Source organism: Leucoraja erinacea, unplaced genomic scaffold (genome assembly GCF_028641065.1).
Source record: "Leucoraja erinacea ecotype New England unplaced genomic scaffold, Leri_hhj_1 Leri_139S, whole genome shotgun sequence".
NCBI classification, from domain to species: Eukaryota; Metazoa; Chordata; class Chondrichthyes; order Rajiformes; family Rajidae; genus Leucoraja; species Leucoraja erinaceus.
Window position 1 is genome coordinate 154,930 of NW_026575671.1, and position 27,111 is coordinate 182,040.

General features: G+C 47.4%; 1 protein-coding gene across 1 annotated transcript in view; it reads right to left on the reverse strand.

The window, feature by feature from the left end:
* The window catches only part of LOC129715786 (histone-lysine N-methyltransferase ASH1L-like), a gene marked incomplete at its 3' end in the record, with an annotated part of 216,484 nt that overhangs the window by 154,509 nt on the left and 34,864 nt on the right, over positions 1-27,111 (reverse strand). The window contains 1 exon segment of the mRNA XM_055665637.1: positions 11,199-11,781. Within this exon segment, the coding sequence (XP_055521612.1) occupies positions 11,199-11,642 (444 nt within the window).

A 27,111-nucleotide genomic window follows, 5' to 3' on the forward strand; every position in this document is an offset into this window, starting at 1 on the left:
TCTTGACTTGAAGTTGGCAGATTATGAAGATTTACAACTGCACACACTTTTGAAATCGCAGAGTTAAATCACCACAACATCTGGGGACTCTGATCAAGAAGGCTCATCAGCGTCTCTTCTTCCTGAGGAGACGGAAGAAGGTCCATCTGTCTCCTCAGATCCTGGTGAACTTCTACCGCTGCACCATCGAGAGCATCCTTACCAACTGCATCACAGTATGGTATGGCAACTGCTCTGTCTCCGACCGGAAGGCATTGCAGAGGGTGGTGATAATTGCCCAACGCATCACCGGTTCCACGCTCCCCTCCATTGAGTCTGTCCAAAGCAAGCGCTGTCTGCGGAGGGCGCTCAGCAACCCCAAAGGACTGCTCTCACCCCAACCATGGACTGTTTACCCCTCCTACCATCCGGGAGGCGCTACAGGTCTCTCCGTTGCCGAACCAGCAGGTCGAGGAACAGCTTCTTTCCGGCGGCTGTCACTCTACTCAACAACGTACCTCGGTGACTGCCAATCACCGCCCTCCCACCCCCCCACCCCCCACCCCCCCCCCCCCCCCCCCCCCCCCCCGGACAATTATTATTTTTTTTATTCAAATCTGAATCTGACTTCTTAAAAAAAAATAAAAAGGTTTACAAGAAATCTGCAAATTGGATTTCGTGGCAACTCTCATTTTGAAGATCGCTAAACCTCAGTGCGAAACTTAATGAATGTGCAGTCGAGAAATGAGAATGCCCGTCTCAAAACACAAGTGCGGTCACTTGGATAAAACTCCTCCGGATCGCCCAAGGTCCACACCAATTTACCCGAAGCTCATGAGGAAAGTTACGCAGTGTTCGGTTTACCAAGGTACCCTGAACATTTGTGGAAGGAAGGAACTGCAGATTCTGGTTTAGACTGAAGACACACACACACACAAAATGTTGGAGTAAAGGGCCTTTCCCACTTTCACAACCTAATTCACGACCTTTGTTTACTCGTGGACATTTTTCATTATGCTAGAAAAACACCACGACCTACTTGATGCCACGAGTACCAGGACAAGGGGTCACAGCTTAAGGATAAGGGGGAAATCCTTTAGAACCGAGATGAGGAGAACTTTCTTCACACAGAGAGTGGTGAATCTCTGGAACTCTCTGCCACAGAGGGTAGTTGAGGCCACAGTTCATTGGCTATATTTAAGAGGGAGTTAGATGTGGCCCTTGTGGCCAAGGGGATCAGAGGGTATGGAGAGAAGGCAGGTACGGGATACTGAGTTGGATGATCAGCCATGATCATATTGAATGGCGGTGCAGGCTCGAAGGGCCGAATGGCCTACTCCTGCACCTAATTTCTATGTTTCTATGTTTACCACGGCCTCCTACGACCATGCTGCGAGTATGAATCAAGGGCAATCTCGGCGGAGGTGGTGAATTAGGTTGTGAAAGTGGGACAGGCTCTTAACTCTTCGGGACAGGCTGCATCTCTGCATGGATGGAATGGGTGGCATTTTGGCTTGAGACCCTTCTTCAGTCTGAAGACCATTCTATCCAGGGATGCTGCCTGTCCCGCTGAGTTACTTGGGCATTTTGTGTATCTACCCGGGACGTTTCATGGAAGAAGTTATTCATAGAAACATAGAAATTAGGTGCAGGAGTAGGCCATTCGGCCCTTCGAGCCTGCACCGCCATTCAATATGATCATGGCTGATCATCCAACTCAGTATCCCGTAACTGCCTTCTCTCCATACCCCCTGATCCCCTTAGCCACAAGGGCCACATCTAACTCCCTCTTAAATATAGCCAATTAACTGGCCTCAACTACCCTCTGTGGCAGAGAGTTCCAGAGATTCACCACTCTCTGTGTGAAAAAAGTTCTTCTCATCTCGGTTTTAAAGGATTTCCCCCTTATCCTTAAGCTGTAACCCCTTGTCCTGGACTTCCCTAACATCGGGAACAATCTTCCTGCATCTAGCCTGTCCAACCCCTTAAGAATTTTGTAAGTTTCTATAAGATCCCCTCTCAATCTCCTAAATTCTAGAGAGTATAAACCAAGTCTATCCAGTCTTTCTTCATAAGACAGTCCTGACATCCCAGGAATCAGTCTGGTGAACCGTCTCTGCACTCCCTCTATGGCAATAATGTCCTTCCTCAGATTTGGAGACCAAAACTGTACGCAATACTCCAGGTGTGGTCTCACCAAGACCCTGTACAACTGCAGTAGAACCTCCCTGCTCCTATACTCAAATCCTTTTGCAATGAAAGCTAAGGCAGCAAGACGCGTCCTTTATCTCCAGAGATGCTGCCTGATCCTTTGAGATACTCCAGCACTTGGGAGTCTATCCTTGGCTACAAACCAGCATCTGCAGTTCTTTGTTTCCCCAACTTAAACCAGACCCTGTAATCAGCTTGCCCCACCCCAGCAATTTCTCCTCCGGAAGAATTTCTATAGCCAGAGGGTGGGTGGTGAATCTGTGGCGTTCATTGCCACAGACGGATGTGGAGGCCAAGTTAAATGATCATTTTAAGGCAGGGCTTGACATATTTTCACCGGGTGTCAGTGGCTATGGGGAGAAGGCAGGAGAATGGGGTTGAGGTGGAAAGGGGGGGGAAGATAGATCAGCCAGATTGAATGACGGAGGTGCACAAAAATGCTGGAGAAACTCAGCGGGTGCAGCAGCATCCATAGATGCTGCTGCACCCGCTGAGTTTCTCCAGCATTGTTTTGTACCTTCGATTTTCCAGCATCTGCAGTTCCTTCTTAAACAGATTGAATGGCGGGTTAGACTTGATGGGCCGAATGGCCTAATTCTGAACTCCTAACTATTCCTGCCCACCACCTATTCAGATTCAGATTCAGATTCAATTTTAATTGTCATTGTCAGTGTACAGTACAGAAACAACGAAATGCATTTAGCATCTCCCTGGAAGAGCGACATAGCACATGATTTGAATAAATAATAATAAGTGTCCGGGAGTGGGGGGGGGTGATGATTGGCAGTCACCGAGGTACGTTGTTGAGTAGAGTGACAGCCGCCGGGAAGAAGCTGTTCCTCGACCTGCTGGTCCGGCAACGGAGAGACCTGTAGCGCCTCCCGGATGGTAGGAGGGTAAACAGTCCATGGTTGGGGTGAGAGCAGTCCTTGGCGATGCTGAGCGCCCTCCGCAGACAGCGCTTGCTTTGGACAGACTCAATGGAGGGGAGCGTGGAACCGGTGATGCGTTGGGCAATTTTCACCACCCTCTGCAATGCCTTCCGGTCGGAGACAGAGCAGTTGCCATACCATACTGTGATGCAGTTCGTAAGGATGCTCACCTATGCAACAGGATCCAGGATTCCATGATCTTATCATGCAGCAATGATCTGGTGATGAAGGAATTCTTTGCCTCTATCTATTTTTTTTTTTTTAAACTGCCATCCGTCAGTTCATTCATCATGTTTGCCACAGAGGCACAGGGACAGCATCAGGGGAATCGGTATACCAATACCACTAACTAGTCATCAGTCTATCTACTCCGAACACTACTCAAACAGATTCTATCTGACAACCAGGGCACAATCCCAGAGGAAACTGACCCAAGAAAAAAAACAAAAAAACACCATGATAAAACCTACCCTGTGTACTCACCAGCATTTATCACTTTTCAACAGATGTTCATTCCCCTGCAAAGACTAGTCGGAACCATTTCATTCACAATGTGTAAAAGGACTGAAAGAAGCAAGACTTCACTAGACGGAGTGTTTAAGAAGGAACTGTGCAGATGCTGGAAAATCGAAGGTACACAAAAGTGCTGGAGAAACTCAGCAGGTGCAGCAGCATCTATGGAGCGAAGGAAATAGGCAACGTTTCGGGACGAAACCCAAAGGAAATAGACAACATTTCGGGTCGAAACCCAAAGGGTTTCGGGCCGAAACGTTGCCTATTTCCTTCGCTCCATAGATGCTGCTGCACCCGCTGAGTTTCTCCAGCATTTTTGTGTATCCCCAATCAGTACCACGTTCCTGCCTTCTCCCCCTATCCTCTGACTCCGCTATCTTTAAGAGCCTTATCTCGCTCTCTCTTGAGAGTATCCAGAGAACCGGCCTCCACCGCCCTCTGAGGCAGAGAGAAGGAATGGGTGAGGTTTTGGGTCGAGACCCTTCTTCTCTGGAGAGAAGGAATGGGTGACGTTTCAGGTTGAGACCCTTCTCTGGAGAGAAGGAATGGGTGACGTTTTGTGTCGAGACCCTTCTCTGTAGAGAAGGAATGGGGGAGGAAAGTGTCACCCATTCCTTCTCTCCAGAGAAGAAGGGTCTCGACCCGAAACCTCACCCATTCCTTCTCACCCATTTTTGTGTACATTCACTAGACGGAGATCGGATTGTTTAAGTAAGGGGTGGTGAACCTGCGGCCTTCTAGTTAAGCCATTAAGTGCGGCCTTTTGAATGAATCCAAATTTTGTAGAACAAATCTTTTTATTATTATTATTATTATTATTATTAATATCCTCTTGTTCATCTTTTATTATTTGTATTTAAATCTTAAAATGAACCTGTTTAAAATACCAAAGAGTAGAGGAAGATTCAACAAAATAATCCTCCCCGACTGACAGCCACAATTAAAACATTAGTAAGTCATGAGGGCTGTGTTAACAAAATAATGTACATTTTGAAGTATATCTAATTGAAGGGTTTCGGCCTGAAACATAGACAATAGGTGCAGGAGTAGAGGCTATTCGGCCCTTCGAGCCTGCACCGCCATTCAATACGATCATGGCTGATCATCCAACTCAGTATCCCATCCCTGCCTTCTCTCCATACCCCCTGATCCCTTTAGCCACAAGGGCCACATCTAACTCCCTCTTAAATACAGCCAATGAACTGTGGCCTCAACTACCTTCTGTGGCCTGAATCATGGCTGATCTATCTTTCCCTCTTAACCCCATTCTCCTGCCTTCTCCTCATAACCCCCGACTCCCATCTCTGGAGGAAAAGGAATGGGCGACATTTCGGGTTGGAACCCTTAGTCAGACTGGAGTTGTGTTGAAGGTACACAAAAAAGCTGGAGAAACTCAGCGGGTGCAGCAGCATCTATGGAGCGAAGGAAATAGGCAACGTTTCGGGCCGAAACCCTTCTTCAGACTGATCGGGGGCGGGGACAAGAAAGGAAAAAGGAGGAGGAGCCCGAAGGCTGGGGGATGGGAGGAGACAGCAGGGGGACTGAGGAAGGGGAGGAGACAGCAAGGACTAACAAAATTGGGAGAATTCGATGTTCATGCCCCCAGGATGCAGACTCCCCAAACGGAATATGAGGTGCTGTTCCTCCACTTTCCGGTGCTGCTCGCTGTGGCCACGGAGGAGACCCAGGACAGAGAGGTCGGAGACGGAGTGGGAGGGGGAGTTGAAGTGCTGAGCCACCGGGAGGTCAGCTTGGTTATTGCGGACCGAGCGGAGGTGTTCGGCGAAACGATCGCCCAACCTCCGCTTGGTCTCACCGATATAGATCTGCTGACATCTAGAGCAGCGGATGCCGTAGATGAGGTTGGAGGAGATGCAGGTGAACCTCTGTCGCACCTGGAACGACTGCTTGGGTCCTTGAACGGAGTCGAGGGGGGAGGTAAAGGGACAAGTGTTGCATCTCTTGCGGTTGCAAGGGAAAGTGCCCGGGGAGGGGGTGGTATGAGGGGGAAGGGAAGAATTGACAAGGGAGTTTAGGAGGGAGCGGTCTTTGCGGAAGGCAGATATGGGGGGAGATGGGAAGATGTGGCGAGTGGTGGGGTCACGTTGGAGTTGTGTTGACCCTGATTATCCCCTCCCCCTCCCCCCACCCCACCCCCTAGGAGGCCCAGTCTTTCACTTTTACGTGTGGTGGAGTTAATAAATGTAAATAATGAAAGGAGATTTTGCTGAGTGCCAGAGTCCCCGGCAAACTAAACTCCGAAAGCCTGTAAGTTTGAAATCAGAAACCCCTGAAAAAACAAACATGTCTGTCAAGGCTTGAACGAACCAATAATGGTGGATTATTTATGCATTAACCAGTATTCTATTTCCAGTTTTCACTTTCTTCTCCTCGCGACAACTGCAATAAATATATATATTTTTTTCATTTTAATAAAAAGTATTAAGAAAACGAACCAGATTAATTACAGTCATACCCCCAACAAAAACCAACACACAAGTAGCAATTTTGCTGGGGAGAATACTGGTTGAAAAACCGCCTGTCTGATCCTCAGGGAGACACAGCAAAGGATTACTATGGTGGGTTAATGAAAAAACAAAGTAACTCAGCTCCACCGAGTCTGGGGTATTAGTGATTCAAATAATCTGAGGAAAGCAATACTTCCCGTCAGAGTTGACTTTCTTTCACTCGTGGCACGCATATGTCGCTTGCAAGACCTGCATTTAGTAGACAATAGACAATAGACATTTCAAGACCCTCCTCTATGTCTACAAAGCCCTCAATGGGCTTGCCCCCTCCTACATTAACATAGAAACATAGAAATTAGGTGCAGGAGTAGAGGCCATTCAGCCCTTCGAGCCTGCACCGCCATTCAATATGATCATGGCTGATCATCCAACTCAGTATCCCGTACCTGCCTTCTCTCCATACCCCCTGAACCCCTTAGCCACAAGGGCCACATCTAACTCCCTCTTAAATATAGCCAATGAACTGTGGCCTCAACTACCCTCTGTGGCAGAGAGTTCCAGAGATTCACCACTCTCTGTGTGAAAAAAGTTCTTCTCATCTCGGTTTTAAAGGATTTCCCCCTTATCCTTAAGCTGTGACCCCTTGTCCTAGACTTCCCCAACATCGGGAACAATCTTCCTGCATCTAGCCTGTCCAACCCCTTAAGAATTTTGTAAGTTTCTATAAGATCCCCTCTCAGTCTCCTAAATTCTAGAGAGTATAAACCAAGTCTATCCAGTCTTTCTTCATAAGACAGTCCTGACATCCCAGGAATCAGTCTGGTGAACCTCCTCTGCACTCCTGCAATAGGTGCAGGAGGAGGCCATTCGGCCCTTCGAGCCTGCGCCGCCATTCAATGTGATCATGGCAGATCATCCACAATCAGTACCCCGCTCCTGCCTTCTCTCCATATCCCTTAACTACGCTATCCCCAAGAGCCCTATCCCACTTTCACAACCTAATTCACAACCTTTTTTACTCGTGGACATTTTTCATCTTGCTAGAAAAAAACGCCCCGACCTACTTGATGCCTTGAGTATCTACGACTAATGTTGGGTGAGTCCAGAACCAGGGGCCACAGTCTTAGAATAAAGGGGAGGCCGTTTAAGACCGAGGTGAGAAAAAACTTTTTCACCCATTTTTCATCTTGCTAGAAAAACGCCCCGACCTACTTGAGTACCTACGACTAGCATTACGGCCTGCTACCACCTCGTTACGACCATGCTGCAAGTACGAGTTAAGATCAAACTCGGCAGAGGTCCTGAATTAGGTTGTGAAAGGCCCTTAACTCTCACTTGAGAGTATCCAGAGAACCAGCCTCCACCGCCCTCTGAGGCAGAGAATTCCACAGACCCACAACTCTGTGTGTATGGAAAAAAGGATGCTGGTTTAAACTGAAGATAGACACGAAAAGCTGGAGTAACTCAGCGGGACTCAGGCAGCATCTCTGGAGAGAAGGAAGGATAGCTTTTTGCGCCCATCAACATTATATTTCCTTGGCTACTCGAAACTGGAGATGGAAAACCACACTCTCAATGACTTATAGATACATGAAACTGCAAAGCCCACTCTGTTATCCAGAGTTGGGGAACAGAGAACCAGAAGAAGGTACACAAAAAAACTGGAGAAACTCAGCGGGTGCAGCAGCATCTATGGAGCGAAGGAAATAGGCAACGTTTCAGGCCAAAACCCTTCTTCAGAACCAGAAGACACTGGTTTAAGGCGAAGGGGGGGGCAAATTTAAATAGGAACCAGAGGGGTAACTTTTTTTTTTTAAATACAAAGGGTGGTAGGTGTTTGGAACTAGCTGCAGGAGGAGGTAGTTGAAGCAGGTGCTATCACAAGAAAGATTCAGACAGGTATACGGATAGGATAGTAGACAAAAATGCCAGAGAAACTCAGCGGGTGAGGCAGCATCTATGGAGCGAAGGAATAGGTGATGTTTCGAGTCAAGACCCTTCTTCAGTCTGAAGGGGCTGGGGGAATCAAGGGCTATGGGGAGAAGGCAGGCACGGTTTATTGACTGGAGACGATCAGCCATGATCACAATGAATGGCGGTGCTGGCTCGCAGGGCCGAATGGCCTCCTCCTACACCCATTTTCTATGTCACCTATTCCTTCGCTCCATAGATGCTGCCTCACCCGCTGAGTTTCTCCAGCATTTTTCTCTACCCGTTGATTTTTCCAGCATCTGCAGTTCTTTCTTACACATGGATAGGATAGGTTTAGAGGGATATGGGCCAAATGCAGGCAGGTGGGACTAGATTAGATTGGCGTGAGCAAGTCGGGCTGAAATGCCTGCTTCCACGGTGTATCAGATGAGACGCTGGAATCTTGAGCAAAACACAAATCGCTGGAAGAATTCAGCGGATCAGGCAGCATCTGTGACGGGAATGGACTGCGATGCTTCAGGGTGGGATCCTGTTTCAGAGTAAGGGTCTCCCACCAGAAACATCGGCTGTCCAAGGTAGACAAAAAGGCTGGAGAAACTGAGCGGGTGCAGCGGCATCTACGAAGCGAAGGAAATTGGCAACGTTTCGTCCCGAAACGTTGCCTATTTCCTTCGCTCCGTAGATGCTGCTGCACCCGCTGAGTTTCTCCAGCATTTTTGTCCACCTTCGATTTTCCAGCATCTGCAGTTCCTACTTAAAACACATCGTCTGTCCATTTGCTCCACAGATGCTGCTTGAGCTTGATGCACTGAGTTCCTTCAGCACTTTGCACTTTCCTTCAACTATTGAATATACTTCAAGGTAAATGAGCTCGGAGCCAATGCATATTCATTTCAAGACCCTCCTCTATGTCTACAAAGCCCTCAATGGGCTTGCCCCCTCCTACATTAACATAGAAACATAGAAATTAGGTGCAGGAGTAGGCCATTCGGCCCTTCGAGCCTGCACCGCCATTCAATATGATCATGGCTGATCATCCAACTCAGTATCCTGTACCTGCCTTCTCTCCATATCCCCTGATCCCCTTAGCCACAAGGGCCACATCTAACTCCCTCTAAAATATAGCCAATGAACTGGCCTCAACTACCCTCTGTGGCAGAGAGTTCCAGAGATTTACCACTCTCTGTGTGAAAAAAGTTCTTCTCATCTCAGTTTTAAAGGATTTCCCCCTTATCCTTAAGCTGTGACCCCTTGTCCTGGACTTCCCCAACATCGGGAACAATCTTCCTGCATCTAGCCTGTCCAACCCCTTAAGAATTTTGTAAGTTTCTATAAGATCCCCTCTCAATCTCCTAAATTCTAGAGAGTATAAACCAAATCTATCCAGTCTTTCTTCATAAGACAGTCCTGACATCCCAGGAAACAGTCTGGTGAACCTTCTCCGCACTCCCTCTATGGCAATAATGTCCTTCCTCAGATTTGGAGACCAAAACTGTACGCAATACTCCAGGTGTGGTCTCACCAAGACCCTGTACAACTGCAGTAGAACCTCCCTGCTCCTAGACTCAAATCCTTGGAATTAAAAGTCTTCTCACCCACCACTCCACCTCCAGGTCCCTCAGATCTGGGGCTGCTGAATATCCCGCGGTCTAGGCACTGCGAGGGGGAGAACTGGATATTTTTAGTGCCTTCCCTCACAGTGAATTCTGCTGTGGGGGGACGTTTCTTGTTGATTTCTTTAGTGTACTGTTCTGTGCCTTTTCTTCTTTTTCTTTTTTATTTTGTATGGACATTTAATCTATTCAATTAGTTTAATCAATCTCTGTAAAGCACTTTGGTTCAAAGTGATTTTGTTTAAAAGTGCTGTATAAATAAATATTATTATTATTATTATTGTTATTATAAGCTTAGGGGCGACCACGCCTTTGCGGTTGCAGCTCCTAGACTGTGGAACAGCAGCATCCCCCTTCCCATCAGAACGAACAGCCCCCTCCATCGACTCCTTTAAGTCAAGACTAAAATCTTATCAATCCTCCCTTGCAAGCCTTTCCTGACGTCCACTGAGCGAGGGTTACATGTATACATGTATGTAGTTTGTTTGTTTATACTATTCTTATAACAAATGTAAAGCACTTTGGCCAACGAGAGTTGTTTTTTTAAATGTGCTATATAAATAAATGTGACTTGACTCGACTCGACTTGATCAAAAGGTGAAAGTCATCAAGAGCAAAGCTCCACAAAATCTTACTTGATACAGGAAGATTGTTCCCGATGTTAGCGAAGTCCAGGACAAGGGGTCACAGCTTAAGGATAAGGGGGAAATCCTTTGAAACCGAGATGAGAAGAACTTTTTTCACACAGAGAGTGGTGAATCAAGGGAGATGCTAAATGCATTTTGTTGTCTCTGTACTGTACACTGACAATGACAATTAAAATTGAATCTGAATCCGAATCTGAATCTCTGGAACTCTCTGCCACAGAGGGTAGTTGAGGCCACACAGTTCATTGGCTATATTTAAGAGGGAGTTAGATGTGGCCCTCGTGGCTAAGGGGGTCAGGGGGTATGGAGAGAAGGCAGGTACGGGATACTGAGTTGGATGATCAGCCATGATCATATTGAATGGCGGTGCAGGCTCGCAGGGCCGAATGGCCTACTCTTGCACCTAATTTCTATGTTTCTATACATATCATTTAGTACAAAAAACAAGAAACAAGAAGATTGTTCCCGATGTTGGGGAATTCCAGAACAAGGGGTCCCAATTTAAGGATAAGGGGGAAATCCTTTAGGACCGAGATGAGAAAAAAAATGTTCACACAGAGAGTGGTGAATCTCTGGAACTCTCTGCCACAGAAGGTAGTTGAGGCCAGTTCATTGGCTATATTTAAGAGGGAGTTAGATGTGGCCCTTGTGGCTAAAGGGATCAGGGAGTATGGAGAGAAGGCAGGTACGGGATACTGAGTTGGATGATCAGCCATGATCATATTGAATGGCGGTGCAGGCTCGAAGGGCCGAATGGCCTCTACTCCTACACCTATTGTCTATGTTTCTATGAGCCATGATCATATTGAATGGCGGTGCAGGCTCGAAGGGCCTAATGGCCTCTACTCCTGCACCTATTGTCTATGTTTCTATGTTTCTATTACTTCCACGTGCAAACCTTACCCGCTTCTGCTCGCTGTCTTCCTCCCTCTCCTCGGAGATCTTCCCACTCTTGGCTACCTTCGTCCGCGAGTGCTTGATGGTGGTTTTAATGGCTGGCCGGCAAACGTAATTCTCCAGGCTTTTCGGGGGTTTTTTAGTCCTCTTCGGCTGCAGCCCAATTTTCAGCTTCAGGCTGCCCTCCGTAAAGTTTGTCTCCTTGACAGAGAACTGCTGCTGGTCCGAGTTTGGCGGGTCGAGCACTTGCCTCAAGTCGACCACTTTGCCCTCCTCCTGCTTCCAATGCGTACCATCTTCCTCATCCAAGGCAGTCCCCTCCATCTCTTCCTCTCTCCTGCCAACAGCTTTGCTGTAGCAACTCGATGGGGTATTCTTGCCAGGGCTACCCTCTGCATCCAAGCCCAACGGCGGGTTCATAGACCCCAACAACGCATTTCTTTGTTCCATTTGCCCAATCCTTACCAGCAGGGCAAGGATGGCTACAGACAGGCACCTGTGTGTTCAGATGGCTACTTTCTGTAGCAGGCACTGACACTACACAAGCTGCCAGGTTATTGCTCCCAGATGAAACGCAGCATTGCTGTCACTGAGAAGAGAGAAAAACAACAACAAATCAGAATTAGCTACAATTCACAAACCCCTTGAATTTTCCCCAGCCATGTGTCAAGGACTGAGGTTCAGCTTTTTAAATCTGGTACAGAATACAGAGCAGTACAAGAAACAGACCCTTCGGTACTGAGTGTCTGTGTCATAGACAATAGGTGCAGGAGTAAAGGCCATTCGGCCCTTCGAGCCTGCACCGCCATTCAATACGATCATGGCTGATCATCCAACTCAGTATCCCATCCCTGCCTTCTCTCCATACCCCCTGATCCCTTTAGCCACAAGGGCGAACATGATGCCTGGATAAACCAATATCTGCCTGCATACGATTCATATTCCTATATGCCAGGAAGCGAGCGGGCAAGATCATCTCTGACCCCTCTCACCCTGGCCACAAACTCCTTGAATCACTTCCCTCTGGAAGGCGACTCCGGGTTGTCAAAGCTGCCACAGCCAGACATAAAAACTGTTTTTATCCACGAGTAGTTGCTCTACTCAACAGCCAAAAATCTGTAGCCTCCCTTTGATCTGGTATTTTGTTGGTTCACATGTTTGATCAATGGTGTTTTATCATTAATGTTTCATTATTATTATTAATGCGTAGTGTTTTCTGACTCATTCGTAACTGTCACTGTGTGTCGTGGTGTTACTTGCGGGCGGAGCACCAAGGCAAATTCCTTGTATGTGAATACTTGGCCAATAAAAGTACTTACTTAATCCGTGTCTATCAAAAAGCCTCTTCAATATCACTATCGTACCTGCCTCCACCACCATCCAATGCAGCGCGTTCCAGGCACCTACCACCACCGTGCCCCATACATCTTCTTCAAACTTTACCCCTCTCACCTTAAAGCTCATTGTAGACTTCAGGAAGTCCAGAGGCGGCACGCACACCCCCATCCACATTAACGGGACGGAGGTGGAACGTGTTTCTAGCTTCAGGTTCCTGGGAGTCAACATCTCCGATGACCTCTCTTGGACCCACAATACCTCTACTCTGATCAAGAAGGCTCATCAGCGTCTCTTTTTCCTGAGGAGACTGAAGAAGGTCCATCTGTCTCCTCAGATCCTGGTGAACTTCTACCGCTGCACCATCGAGAGCATCCTTACCAACTGCATCACAGTATGGTATGGCAACTGCTCTGTCTCCGACCGGAAGGCATTGCAGAGGGTGGTGAAAATTGCCCAACGCATCACCGGTTCCACGCTCCCCTCCATTGAGTCTGTCCAAAGCAAGCGTTGTCTGTGGAGGGCGCTCAGCATCGCCAAGGACTGCTCTCACCCCAACCATGGACTGTTTACCCTCCTACCATCCGGGAGGCGCTACAGGTCTCTCCGTTGCCGAACCAGCAGGTCGAGGAACAGCTTCTTTCCGGCGGCTGTCACTCTACTCAACAACGTACCTCGGTGACTGCCAATCACCCCCCCCCCCGGACACTTATTATTTTTTTTTAAATTCAAATCGTTTGCTATGTCGCTCTTCAAGGGAGATGCTAAATGCATTTCGTTGTCTCTGTACTGTACACTGACAATGACAATTAAATTGAATCTGAATCTGAAAGCTACGCAAGGTATGTAGTCTTTGGAACATCCACCCTGGTAAAAAGATTCTGACTGACTACCCCATCAACACCTCCAATAACAGACTGACCATTTTCTCGGGGAAGCTGGGGACGTCGACCAGGTCTACCCAGCTGGCAAACCTGTATGTCTTTGGAGGGTGGGAGGGAAACCGGAGCACCCGGAGAAAACCCACACAGGCCACAGACCGAACGTACAAACCCATAGTCTGGATCGGACCCGGGTTTCCCCGAGTTCATGAAACCCGGCTTAATTAGTTGCAAAACACTCAGGTTCAATAGAAGGTACACAAAATTGCTGGAGAAACTCAGCGGGTGCAGCAGCATCTATGGAGCGAAGGAAATAGGTGACGTTTCGGGCCAAAACCCTTCTTCAGACTGACAATAGACAATAGGTGCAGGAGTAGGCCATTCGGCCCTTCAGGCCAGCAGCGCCATTCAATGTGATCATGGCCGATCATCCCCAATCAGTACCCCGTTCCTGCCTTCTCCCCTGACTCCGCTATCTTTAAGAGCCCTATCTGGCTCTCTCTTGAAAGCATCCAGAGAACCGGCCTCCACCGCCCTCTGAGGCAGAGAATTCCACAGACTTCTTCAGGAACAGCTTCTTCCCCACAGCCATCAGGCTATGAAACACAACAAGCTCTGAACAATGTTTAAGAAGGAACTGCAGATGCTGGAAAATCGAAGGTACACAAAAAAGCTGGAGAAACTCAGCGGGTGAGGCAGTATCTATGGAGCGATGGAATAGGCGACGTTTCGGGTCGAAACCCTTCTTCAGACTGAAGGTAGACAAAAATGCTGGAGTAACTCAGCGGGTGAGGCAGCATCTATGGAGCGAAGGAAATAGGCAACGTTTCAGGCCGAAACCTTTCTTCTGAACAATATTTATTATTTATAGTGTGTATGTGTGTATTTATTATGTGTGTGTGTGTGTGTGTGTGTGTGTGTGTGTGTGTGTGTGTGTGTGTGTGTGTGTGTGTGTGTGTGTGTGTGTGTGTGTGTGTGTGTGTGTGTGTGTGTGTGTGTGTGTGTATGGTCTACGGTATATAGACACACTGAACTTTCATCTCCTGTTCTGTATTATGTTCCCATATTGTGTGGTGCTGCAGCAAGCAAGAATTACATTGTCCTATCTGGGACACATGACAATAAAACTCTTGACTCTTGACTTAAGGGCCCAGAGATTACAACAAAAACTCAAGAAGGCTCATCAGTGTCTCTTCTTCCTGAGGAGACTGAAGAAGGTCCATCTGTCTCCTCAGATCCTGGTGAACTTCTACCGCTGCACCATCGAGAGCATCCTTACCAACTGCAACACAGTATGGTATGGCAACTGCTCTGTCTCTGACCGGAAGGCATTGCAGAGGGTGGTGAAAATTGCCCAACGCATCACCGGTTCCTCGCTCCCCTCCATTGAGTCTGTCCAAAGCAAGCGTTGTCTGCGGAGGGCGCTCAGCATCGCCAAGGACCGCTCTCTCCCCAACCATGGACTGTTTACCCTCCTACCATCCGGGAGGCGCTACAGGTCTCTCCGTTGCCGAACCAGGTCGAGGAACAGCTTCTTTCCGGCGGCTGTCACTCTACTCAACAACGTACCTCGGTGACTGCCAATCACCACCCCCCCCCCCCCGGACACTTATTATTATTTATTCAAATCGTTTGCTATGTCGCTCTTCAATGGAGATGCTAAATGCATTTCGTTGTCTCTGTACTGTACACTGACAATGACAATTAAAATTGAATCTGAAAAAAACTTCAAGATTCAAATGCAGGATCCTTTCTCGACTGTGCAAGCAAACAGGGGCACCTTCTCAAGATCTTCCGAGTAAGATAAACACATTGGAAGCCCTCTGCAAGGTTGAAACACCTAATGAAGCACTTATGAATCGTGACTGCAAAGTCACTCAAATACCAGCGAGTACAAATTGGCTGCCACGTTCAGTTGCATAATATTTACAGTACTTCAAAAGGGATTGCTTAATTGCCAAGCACTTTGGAATGAGAGCAGATTTTTCAGGATTCTGCATCTTTTGGAGATTTCCAGCTCAAAGGGCTGCTTTCATTCTTCTAAACCCCAGAGTGTACAAGCCCAGCCGCTCCATTCTCTCAGCATATGACAGTCACGCCATCCCGGGAATTAAGCCTACTCTGGGCTCCCTCAATAGCAAGAATGTCCTTCCTCAAATTAGGGGACCAAAACTGCACACAATACTCCAGGTGTGGTCTCACTAGGGCTCTGTACAACTGCAGAAGGACCTCTTTGCTCCTATATAAGTGGTCTTGCCCCGTCCTACCTATCTGAGCTTCTTCACCCTTATTCGCCCTCCCGCTCTCTCAGGTCAGATGATCAGCTGCTCCTGATTGAGCCAAAGACTAAGCGGAAGCTCAGAGGGGACCGTGCCTTTGCTGTGTCGGCTCCGAGATTGTGGAATGAATTGCCTCTGCACGTTAAACAGGCCCCTTCTCTAGCTGTTTTTAAGTCACTCCTGAAGACATATCTATTCTCCATGGCCTTTGTAGACCAGTGAGGTGTTGAATTGTTTATTAACTTTATTTGCTTGGTTTTGCTGCGTTGTTCGTACTTGTGTTTTATGTTTTTTTTTAATTTATTGTTTGGATTTTTGTATGTAATTTATGCGCCTCGTGTTAGTTATATGTTCTGTTGTTCTGCCTGTTTTATGATGTCTTGCTTGTTTTCATTTTTCTGTACAGCACTTTGGTCAGCTTTGGTTGTTTTTAAGGTGCTTAACAAATAAAGTTATTATTATTATTATTATTATTATTATATTCGATTCCTCTTGTATAAAGGCCAACATGCCATTGGCTTTCTTCACTGCCTGCCGTACCTGCATGCTTACATTCTTGACATGGAGCAAAGGAAATAGGCGACATTTCGGGTCGAGAAACTTCTTCAGACCCGACAAGTCCAACAGAGGTCACAGTTGGGATGAAATTGGGGAGAGTGATTGGATTTTGTGCATGCTTTATTGAAAAATTATGCTTCATCGAGGCACAATGAGATCTCTGCTAATAGTAAGTTGTTTAAGAAGGAACTGCAGATGCTGGAAAATAGGTAGACAAAAAATGCTGGAGAAACTCAGCGGGTGAGGCAGCATCTATGCCAGTCTTAGAATAAAGGGGAGGCCATTTAAGACTGAGGTGAGGAGAAGCTTTTTCACCCAGAGAGTTGTGAATTTGTGAATTTGACCCGCGCCACCGGACTCTTACATTTAACACTGTGAATTTGTGGAATTCCCTGCCACAGAGGGCAGTGGAGGCCAAATCATGGATGGATTTAAGAGAGATTTAGATAGAGCTCTAGGGGCTAGTGGAATCAAGGGATATGGGGAGAAGGCAGGTATGGGTTATTGTTCAAGAAGGAACTGCAGATGCTGGAAGATCGAAGGTACACAAAATTGCTGGAGAAACTCAGCGGGTGCATGCAGCAGCATCTATGGAGCGAAGGAAATAGGCGACGTTTCGGGCCGAAACCTTTCATCAGACTTCAGGTATGGGTTATTGACTGGGGACGATCAGCCATGATCACAATGAATGGCGGTGCTGGCTCGAAGGGCCGAATGGCCTCCTCATGCACCTATTTGCTATGGTCTGAAGAAGGGTCTCGGCCGGAAACGTTGCCTATTTCCTTCACCCTTCGGCCCGAAACATTGCCTATTTCCTTCCCTTCAGAGGGTAACCAGGACAGCGCAGAGGATCATTGGTTGCCCTCTCCCCTCCCTGATGGACATCTACACCTCCCGCTGCCTTAGCAGGGCAAAGAAGATCACCAAAGACAGCTCCCATCCTGCGTTTGGACTGTTCGACCTGCTGCCCTCTGGAAGGCGCTATAGGTGCATCAAATCCAGGACAAACAGACTCAGGAATAGCTGCTTCCCGAGAATTATATCTACCATAAATTCAAATCCACACATGCACTGACTACACCGCCCAACACGGACTTCCATCTGTATATATGTATATATGTATGTAGCGCCGTAGAATTTGTGCACCTATTCCCCCTCCCCCATCTCCCTTCTGTTTTGTTTTTCTGTTTCTTGTTTTTTGTGTAAAATTGTATGTATGCACTGAGTACGAGCAGCTTTCAGTTTCACTGTACATGTATAGTGACAATAAATGGCATATCTATCTATCTATAGATGCTGCCTCACCCGCTGAGTTTCTCTAGCTTTGTCTACCTTCTGCTAATAGTAAACTGGTGTATAGTGGTATGCAAGACAGCAGCAAATCCTTTGAAGACCCAAAGTCAGCGTGCCAGGATTTGAAAAGCTGTATGACGTTATAATGCAATCCACTTCTGCTCTGTATAAGTAAATTGAATGAATAAATAACATTATGGAGATATTGCTTTTTAGCTACATAATTGGCTGTCAAAACACCGGCAAACAACCTTCAGCTGACTAGGAAGTAGGAGAAGTAAAACAAAAAAAACCCTTGGGGTCTGTCAAAACTGCACTGCACAGGCGGGACTGAGCAGAGCCAAGGCGTGGAAGTGAGATGGCAGAGGAAGCACTCGTTCAAGACAAAGCACCCTGAATATTTGGATGTTTAAGAAGGAACAGCAGATGCAGGAGCTTCGAAGGTGGACAAAAATGCTGGAGAAACTCAGCGGGCGAGGCAGCATCTATGGAGCGAAGGAATAGGCCACGTTTCGGGTCGAGACCCTTCTGGAAACTCAGCGGGTGAGGCAGCATCTATGGAGCGAAGGAATAGGTGACGTTTCGGGTCGAGACCCTTCTGGAAACTCAGCGGGTGAGGCAGCATCTATGGAGCGAAGGAATAGGCCACGTTTCGGGTCGAGACCCTTCTGGAAACTCAGCGGGTGAGGCAGCATCTATGGAGCGAAGGAATAGGTGACGTTTCAGGTCGAATATTCAGGGCAGACAAAAATGTTGGAGAAACTCAGCGGGTGAGGCAGCATCTATAGAGCGAAGGAATAGGCCACGTTTCGGGTCGAGACCCTTCTGGAAAACTCAGCGGGTGAGGCAGCATCTATGGAGCGAAGGAATAGGTGACGTTTCAGGTCGAGACCCTTCCGGGTCTCGACCCGAAACATCACCTATTCCTTCACCCCATAGATGGGTCTCGACCCGAAACGTCACCTATTCCTTCGCTCCATAGATGCTGCCTCACCCGCTGAGTTTCTCCAGCATTTTTGTCTACCCTGAATATTTGGATGGCAAGTGGCGTGACTGCAGGAAGCCTGGAGATTAATATTTTCTCCCACTAAAATACAATAAGCAGAGGCTATAGTTATTTCAGTTCACAAGTCTGCAGACCCAACGACCTTGCGCTAACCCAGCTGCAGTCCCCGATCTCCTTCCCAAGATCTCCTTCAGGCATCAGGCCTTGCTAAATATTTCATACACCTCATATTAAACCATCACCATATTTAGAAAACAAATTGAATCCAGTGGCCATACCCCCGTAGGAAATGTAAGATCGATCTCACGAGTGGCAAATTTATACATACTCAATGATAACAGATTGTGTTCTTCAGAAAGCTACAGGGTTTAAGAAGGAACTGTGCAGATGCTGGAAAATCAAAGGTACACAAAAGTGCTGGAGAATCTCAGCGGGTGCAGCAGCATCTATGGAGCGAAGGAAATAGACAACGTTTCGGGCCGAAACCCTTCTTCAGAATTCTATACAGAACTTCCCAAGCTATTTGGGGAAGTCCAGGGCAAGGGGTCACAGCTTAAGGATAAGGGGGAAATCCTTTAAAACCGAGATGAGGAGAACTTTTTTCACACAGAGAGTGGTGAATCTCTGGAACTCTCTGCCACAGAGGGTAGTTGAGGCCAGTTCATTGGCTATATTTAAGAGGGAGTTAGATGTGGCCCTTGTGGCCAAGGGGATCAGAGGGTATGGAGAGAAGGCAGGAACGGGATACCGAGTTGGATGATCAGCCATGATCATATTGAATGGCGGTGCAGGCTCGAAGGGCCGAATGGCCTACTCCTGCACCTAATTTCTATGTTTCTATGTTTCTAACCCTGTAATCCAATTATATTTCACACACATTCACAAAGAGACTCCGACCACGATCTCACAGTTGCAGGGACCTGATCAAGTTTGATCCTGACTATGGGTGTACAGAGTTTGAACGTTCTCCCTGTGACCGTGTGGGTTTTCCTCGGGCGCTCCACCACTCCAAAGACGTACAGGTTTGTCGGTTGTGTAGGAAAGAACTGTGCAGATGCTGGTTTTCTTCTTCTTGTTTCTTGGCGCTCCAAAATATTCCAAATGGAATTTAAACTGGAGGTGGCGGAGGGAGGACTTAAGCCAGAAAGGGTTTAAATCGAAGGGAGACACAAAATGCTGGAGCAACTCAGCGGGACAGGCAGCATCTCTGGAGAGAAGTTTCGGGTCGAGGCCCTTCTTCAGACTGATGCTGTAGGTTAATTGGCTACTGTAAATTGTAAATTGTCCCTAGTGTATAGGATAGCGCTAGTGTCTGGGGCGATGCGGACTCGGTGGGGCGAATGGCCTGCTTCCATGCTATCTCTCTCTCTCTCAAGTCTAAAGTCATGGATTAATTAAGAGATGAATTTAACAGTTACATCAATTAATGGAAAATCTTTGGTTACACAAAAAAGCTGGAGAAACTCAGCGGGTGCAGCAGCATCTATGGAGCGAAGGAAATAGGCAACGTTTCGGGCCGAAACCCTTCTTCAGACGGCAACCTTATTTCCTTCGCTCCATAGATGCTGCTGCACCCGCTGAGTTTCTCCAGCTTTTTTGTGTAACCTTCGATTCTCCAGCATCTGCAGTTCCCTCTTAAACAATGGAAAATCTTTAGTTCGGATACCGAGGAATTCCTGGCTGTACTTCAAATAATGTCTTGGTGTGCTTTAAATCTATCTGAGAAATGTCAGGCCTTAATTTGAAAGTAATGGGCCTGTCCAACTTAGGCGACTGTAGGGGACTCTGCAGTCGCCACATGTTGGCGGGTGGTTGCCGGGTAGTCGCCTTCATGTCCGTGAGGAGTTCCCGCATCCTGGGAACTAGTCGCGGCCTCGCTATGGTCGCCGCTGATTTAGCGGCGGACCACAATGAAGCCACCACGGAGAGTAGCTAGAATTCTCGTGGTAGTGGGTTGCCAGGAAGGTTACCGTAGGCTGTCGTAGGTTGCAGCTGGTGCAGACCGGTGAATTTCATTAGCTCATTGGGGGAAAATAGACGCAAGCAGTAGTTTTCCGAACCAAGGATAACCGACGGGTAATAGAAACATAGAAACATAGAAATTAGGTGCAGGAGTAGGCCATTCGGCCCTTCGAGCCTGCACCGCCATTCAATATGATCATGGCTGATCATCCAACTCAGTATCCCGTACCTGCCTTCTCTCCATACCCTGATTCCCTTGGCCACAAGGGCCACATCTAACTCCCTCTTAAATATAGCCAATGAACTGGCCTCAACTACCCTCTGTGGCAGAGAGTTCCAGAGATTCACCACTCTCTGTGTGAAAAAAGTTCTCCTCATCTCGGTTTTAAAGGATTTGCACTGAGTACGAGCTGCTTTTAATCTCATTGTATAGTGACAATAAATGGCATATCTATATCTATATCTATCTTTGCCCTGTTTTCACACCTTCTAGCTCTGAGATTGGAGCCATTTCATTTGTGGGACATCCGGGGCTCATCCAGGTCCCGGTAAAGGGCCCCGTCCCACTTTCACCACTTCATTCACAACCTTTAGTACTCGCGGACATTTTTCATCAGGCTAGAAAAAACGCCCCGACCTACTTGAAGCCACGAGTACCTACGACAAGCATCACGGCCTGCACCGACCATACTGCGAGTACGGTTCAAGGGCAAACTCGGCAGAGATGGTGAATTAGGTCGTGAAAGTGGGACAGGCCCTTAAACAAACCGAGGATTTGTTCTCGCACTATCCATCCCACAATGAGTTCCAATCCCCCCCCCGCTACCACAAGTAAAAGCCCTTTTCTTTCACTCTCCCTTAATCTTTCTATCAGTTACCTTAAATCTGTGGCTTTCCAATCATTGAATTTTCTGCTTGGGGAAGCAAGGTGAAAAGTGAGCCTCTCATTTTGAAATACATTGATTAAAATCTCCCCCACTGTTGCACAGTAAACAATCCATGCCAATCTCTCCCCAAATTCAATTTCTCCAGTCACGGCAACATCCTTGTAAATATCTTTCCTGCAGCAAGTGACCAGAGTGTTACCCTGCTGCAACTGAAGCATGCATGTCTAGTATTTGCAAGGGCTCCAGTGTTACCAAACTCTCTCATATATCTGTCCAAACAATTAACCACATACATCTTGCATTTGATCTTACAGAGGTGTACAAAATCATGAGAGGAATAGGCTGAGCAAACACACAGTCTGTGTCAATTGCCTATTGACTAAAGAGGACTCTCTCGAACTTCTACAGATGCACAGTGGAGAGCATGCTGACCGGTTGCATCGTGGCTCGCTTCGGCAACTTGAGCGTCCAGGAGCGGAAAAGAATGCAGAAAGTTGTGACCACTGCCCAGTCCGTCATCGGCTCTGACCTCCCCACCGTCGAGGGGATCTATCGCAGGCGCTGCCTCAAAAAGGCTGGCAGCATCATCGAGGACCCACACCATCCTGGCCACACACTCATCTCTCCGCTGCTGCCATCAGGCAGAAGGTACAGGAGCCTGAAATCTGGTACATCCAGGTTCAGGAACAGCTACTTCCCCACAGCCATCAGGCTATTAAACTCGCCATCAAACAAACTCTGAACTATAACAGCCTATTGCACTTTATCTGCCTATTTATGTGTAGAAATATGGTCTAGACATAGACACACATAGACATAGACATACATAGACACACTGATCTGTTCTGTATTCATGCCTACAATATTCTGTTGTGCTGCAGCAAAGCAAGAATTTCATTGTCCTATCTGGGACACCTGACAATAAACTCTCTTGTCTTGACTCGAGTCTCTTGCCCGGAGTAGCGGGATCGAGAACCACAGGACATAGGTTTGAGGTGGAGGAGTGGAAATTCAATTGAAGCCAGAGAGGTGACTTTTACACACAAAGTGTACGGGTGGGTGTACGGGACGAGTGCGGGAGGAGGTAGTCGAGGCAGGGACTATCGCAACATCTAGGCAGGTACATGGATAGGACCCATTTAGATGGATATGGGGCAAACGCAGGCAGGTGGGACTGGTGTAGATGGGACACATTAATCGCTGTGAGCACGTTGGGCTGTATAACTCGAGGACTATCTTTTTCTTTGGGCTTACAATCAAAAACATTGATACGTGTCTATCAATGAGCCTGTGGCAGTCAGTGTGAACAGCTTCCATTCACTGTCACCGATTACCCACTGATCAAACCTGTGATCCAATCTCACGTTTTCTCTTAAATCCCACCAGCTTTAATTCTTCTGATCACTTTGCCATATAGGATTTCATCAATTGTCTTGTTATAGTTGCCGCGAATTGTGGACGCAGCCCAGACACCATCACACAAGCCAACCTCCCTTCCATTGATTCCATTTATGCCTTACACTGCCTTGGCAAGGCCAGCAACATAATCAAGGAAGAGTCACATCTCTTCTCCCCTCTCCCATCGGATAAATGGTATAGAAGTGTGAAAACGAACACCTCCAGATTCAGGGACAGTTTGCTATGTCGCTCTTCAAGGGAGATGCTAAATGCATTTCGTTGTCTCTGTACTGTACACTGACAATGACAATTAAAATTGAATCTGAATCTGAATCTGAATCTGAGTTTCTTTCCGGCTGTTATCACACAATACAATACACAATACAATGTATTTGTCACTTGAACCTCATAGAGGCTCAAATGAAATGTTGTTTCTGCAGTCATACACACAAGAAAAAAAGACCCAAGACACAACACAATTTACACAGACATCCATCACAGCGCATCTCCTCCTCGCTGTGATGGAAGGCAAAAAAACTTATCTCTCCCGTGCACTCCCCATTCCCCTCCCGATGTCAGAGTCAAAGCCCCCGGCGGGCGATGGCAATAGTCCCGCGGCCATTAAAGCCGCGCCGGGTGATGCAAGGCCACGCTCCGGGTCTTGTTGTTGGAGCCCCCGGCGGGCGCTAGCAAAGTCCCGCAGCCATTGAAGCCGCGCCGGGCGATGATGTAAGGCCCCGCTCCAGGTCATCCTCGACCCCGCGACTCGGGCGGGTGAAGTCGCCGTTGCGGAAGCCCCGAAAAGCGGTCTCCCAGCAGGGACCCGCGGGCTCCCGGTGTCACTGTCCACCAGACCCTGCGGTAAGCCTCCGAATCCCCGGGGTCGGGTCGCGGCAGCGCGCCACCACCAGCTCCACCCGCTCCGGACTCGGCCAGCTCCGCGATGGCGAGTAGCTCCGCAGCTCCGCAGGCTCCGCGACTGGAGCCCCAGGTCGTTCCTGCTGGAGGCCGCTCCACGGTGCTAGGCCCCAATGACAACGGAGACCCGACAGGGAAAAGGTCGGGTTCTCCGTGCAGGGGAAAGATTTTAAAAGTTCCCCCCCCCCCACCACACACATACCCCATCAAAAAAAATAAAAACTACATTAAAACGGGACAAAAAAAAAAAAAAAAAAAAAAAAAAGACAGACGGACTGCAGAGGCCTCTGCGACGCGAGTCACGCCGCCCACCGGAACTATATCAGGCAACTGTATCATCCTACCACAACCAGAGAGCAATGCAGAACTAATATCAAACTCATTGGTGACCCTCACCCAGACTATTCTTGATCAGACTTTGCTGGCTTTACCTTGCACTAAGCGTAATTCCCTTATCATGTTTCTATACATTGTAGACAGCCCGATTATAATCATGTATGGTCTTTCTCCCGACTGGATCGCACGCAAAAAAAGCTTTTCACTCAGGCAACTATGAACTAAAACTACTAGTCCACCACTAAATCTACTCCCCCTACTCTGCCAACTCTCAGTCAAGCAAGTCGATCACAAACTTCCCCGAGTACAATTATTTAAGAAGGAACTGCGAAGGTAGAAAATCGAAGGTAGAGAAAAATGCTGGAGAAACTCAACGGGTGAGGCAGCGTCTATGGAGCGAAGGAAATAGGCGACATTTTGGGCCGAGACCCTTCAAACCCGCTGAGTTTCTCCGGCATTTTTGTCTACCTTTGATTTTCCAGCATCTGCATCTTAAACATTTAATGGGCCTGGTAATTCAATACTTTTAAATACGCTAATTGTCTAACACTTCCTCTCCAGCTCCAAGTTACATACAATCACCATATTATCCCCCCAAGGTAGGTGGCTCAAAATTCTTTAAATTCCTGTAAGTAGACTCAAATGCATTATCATTTAATGGGAGTGGGAGTGGGAGTGGGAGAATCTCCAATGACGGAACATAGTTTTAAATGACCGCTCCTTAATCTTTTAACCGCGGGGCATACGAATCTACAAACTGCAGGCCATGCTTTACAAGAAATGACACATAGTACTGGAGTAACAGCAGTTCAGGCAGTATCCCTGGACAAAATGGATCGGAGACATTTCATAGAAACATAGAAATTAGGTGCAGGAGTAGGCCATTCGACCCTTCGAGCCTGCACCGCCATTCAATACGATCATGGCTGATCATCCAACTCAGTATCCCGTACCTGCCTTCTCTCCATACCCTCTGATCCCTTTAGCCACAAGGGCCACATCTAACTCCCTCTTAAATATAGCCAATGAACTGGCCTCAACTACCCTCTGTGGCAGAGAGTTCCAGAGATTCACCACTCTCTGTGTGAAAAAAGTTCTTCTCATCTCGGTTTTAAAGGATTTCCCCCTTTATCCTTAAGCTGTGACCCCTTGTCCTGGACTTCCCCAACAAGGGAACAATCTTCCTGCATCTAGCCTGTCCAACCCCTTAAGAATTTTGTAATTCAGATTGGGATTCTTCTTCAAACTGCAGGGTCCCACCGCAAAATGCCACCTATCCATGGTCACCAAGCTGCCAGCACTCCAGCACTTTGTGTCCTTTCTTGTAAACCAGCGTCTGCAGTTCCTTGTTTCTAAGTTCGCATGCACCCGTTTTAAGTGACCACTGCCTGACGTGCTGAGTTACCCCAGGGCTGTATTTTTGTGCGTGTAAGAACCTCGTCTTGAGGGTGTTGAATCTCTTGATATTTCTACCCCTGGAAGACAGATGAAATAGAAAGGCCTGGAAAAAGAGTTACACAGGGAGTGGCGAATCTGTGGAATACACAGAGAGTGGTGAATCTGTGGAATACACAGAGAGTGGTGAATCTGTGGAATACACAGAGAGTGGTGAATTTGTGGAATACACAGAGAGTGGTGAATCTGTGGAATACACAGAGAGTGGTGAATCTGTGGAATACACAGAGAGTGGTGAATCTGTGGAATACACAGAGAGTGGTGAATCTGTGGAATACACAGAGAGTGGTGAATCTGTGGAATACACAGAGAGTGGCGAATCTGTGGAATACACACAGAGTGGTGAATCTGTGGAATACACACAGAGTGGTGAATCTGTGGAATACACAGAGAGTGGCGAATCTGTGGAATACACACAGTGGTGAATCTGTGGAATACACACAGTGGTGAGTCTGTGGAATACACACAGAGAGTGGTGAATCTGTGGAACTCTCTGCCACAGAAGGTAGTTGAGGCCACACAGTTCATTGGCTATATTTAAGAGGGAGTTAGATGTGGCCCTTGTGGCTAAAGGAATCAGGGGGTATGGAGAGAAGGCAGGTATGGGATATTGATTTGGATGATCAGCCATGATCATATTGTATGGCAGTGCAGGCTGGAAGGGCCGAATGGCCTCTACTCCTGCACCTATTTTCTATGTTTCTCTATAGAGAAAGGAGAGAGTGTGGCAAATTAGGAGGGCGAGTGCAATTCATTTATATGAAATTGCTCTTGGCAGTTATTTCTATGAAAAACAAACCACCTATTACAAGACTTAGTATTGTTAGCAAGATGAAATGAGCATTCAGCTGTCGAATAGTGAAATAATATCTGGAAAGTCCCGGCACTAAATCATACCATTTCAATTTGTAACTCAGCGTCACTGTTTTGTGGGCAGTCAAAGTCAACATTGTGCTAGATGAAAATCTTCTCAAACACCAAGCAAACTCTTTGGGTGTGATAGATCACCAGTAATTCTGAAACCCAGCAGTTTCACTTTGATGACACCAACTTATGGTGTGTTACAAGCTTTGGGACATCCGAGGACGTGACGAGGTAGAAATATAGACAATAGGTGCAGGAGTAGAGGCCATTCGGCCCTTCGAGCCTGCACCGCCATTCAATGTGATCATGGCTGATCATCCAACTCAGTATCCCATCCCTGCCTTCTCTCCATACCCCCTGATCCCTTTAGCCACAAGGGCCACATCTAACTCCCTCTTAAATATAGCTATTAAACTGTGGCCTCAACTACCTTCTGTGGCAGAGAATTCCACAGATTCACCAATGTTTTCCTCATCTCGGTCCTCAAAGAATTCCCCCTTATCCTTAAACGGTGACCCATTGTTCTGGACTTCCCCAACATCAGGAACAATCTTCCCAAATCTAGCCTAAGTTTATTTGGCCTTCCATCACAGCTATGTGATGGATGTTTATGTAAAAAATGTAATTATGTTGTGTCTGGGGTCTATTTGTGTGTAATGTATGGCTGCAGAAACGGCATTTCGTTTGGACCTCCAGGGGTCCAAATGACAATTAAATTGACTCTGACTCTGACTCTGTTCAACCCCT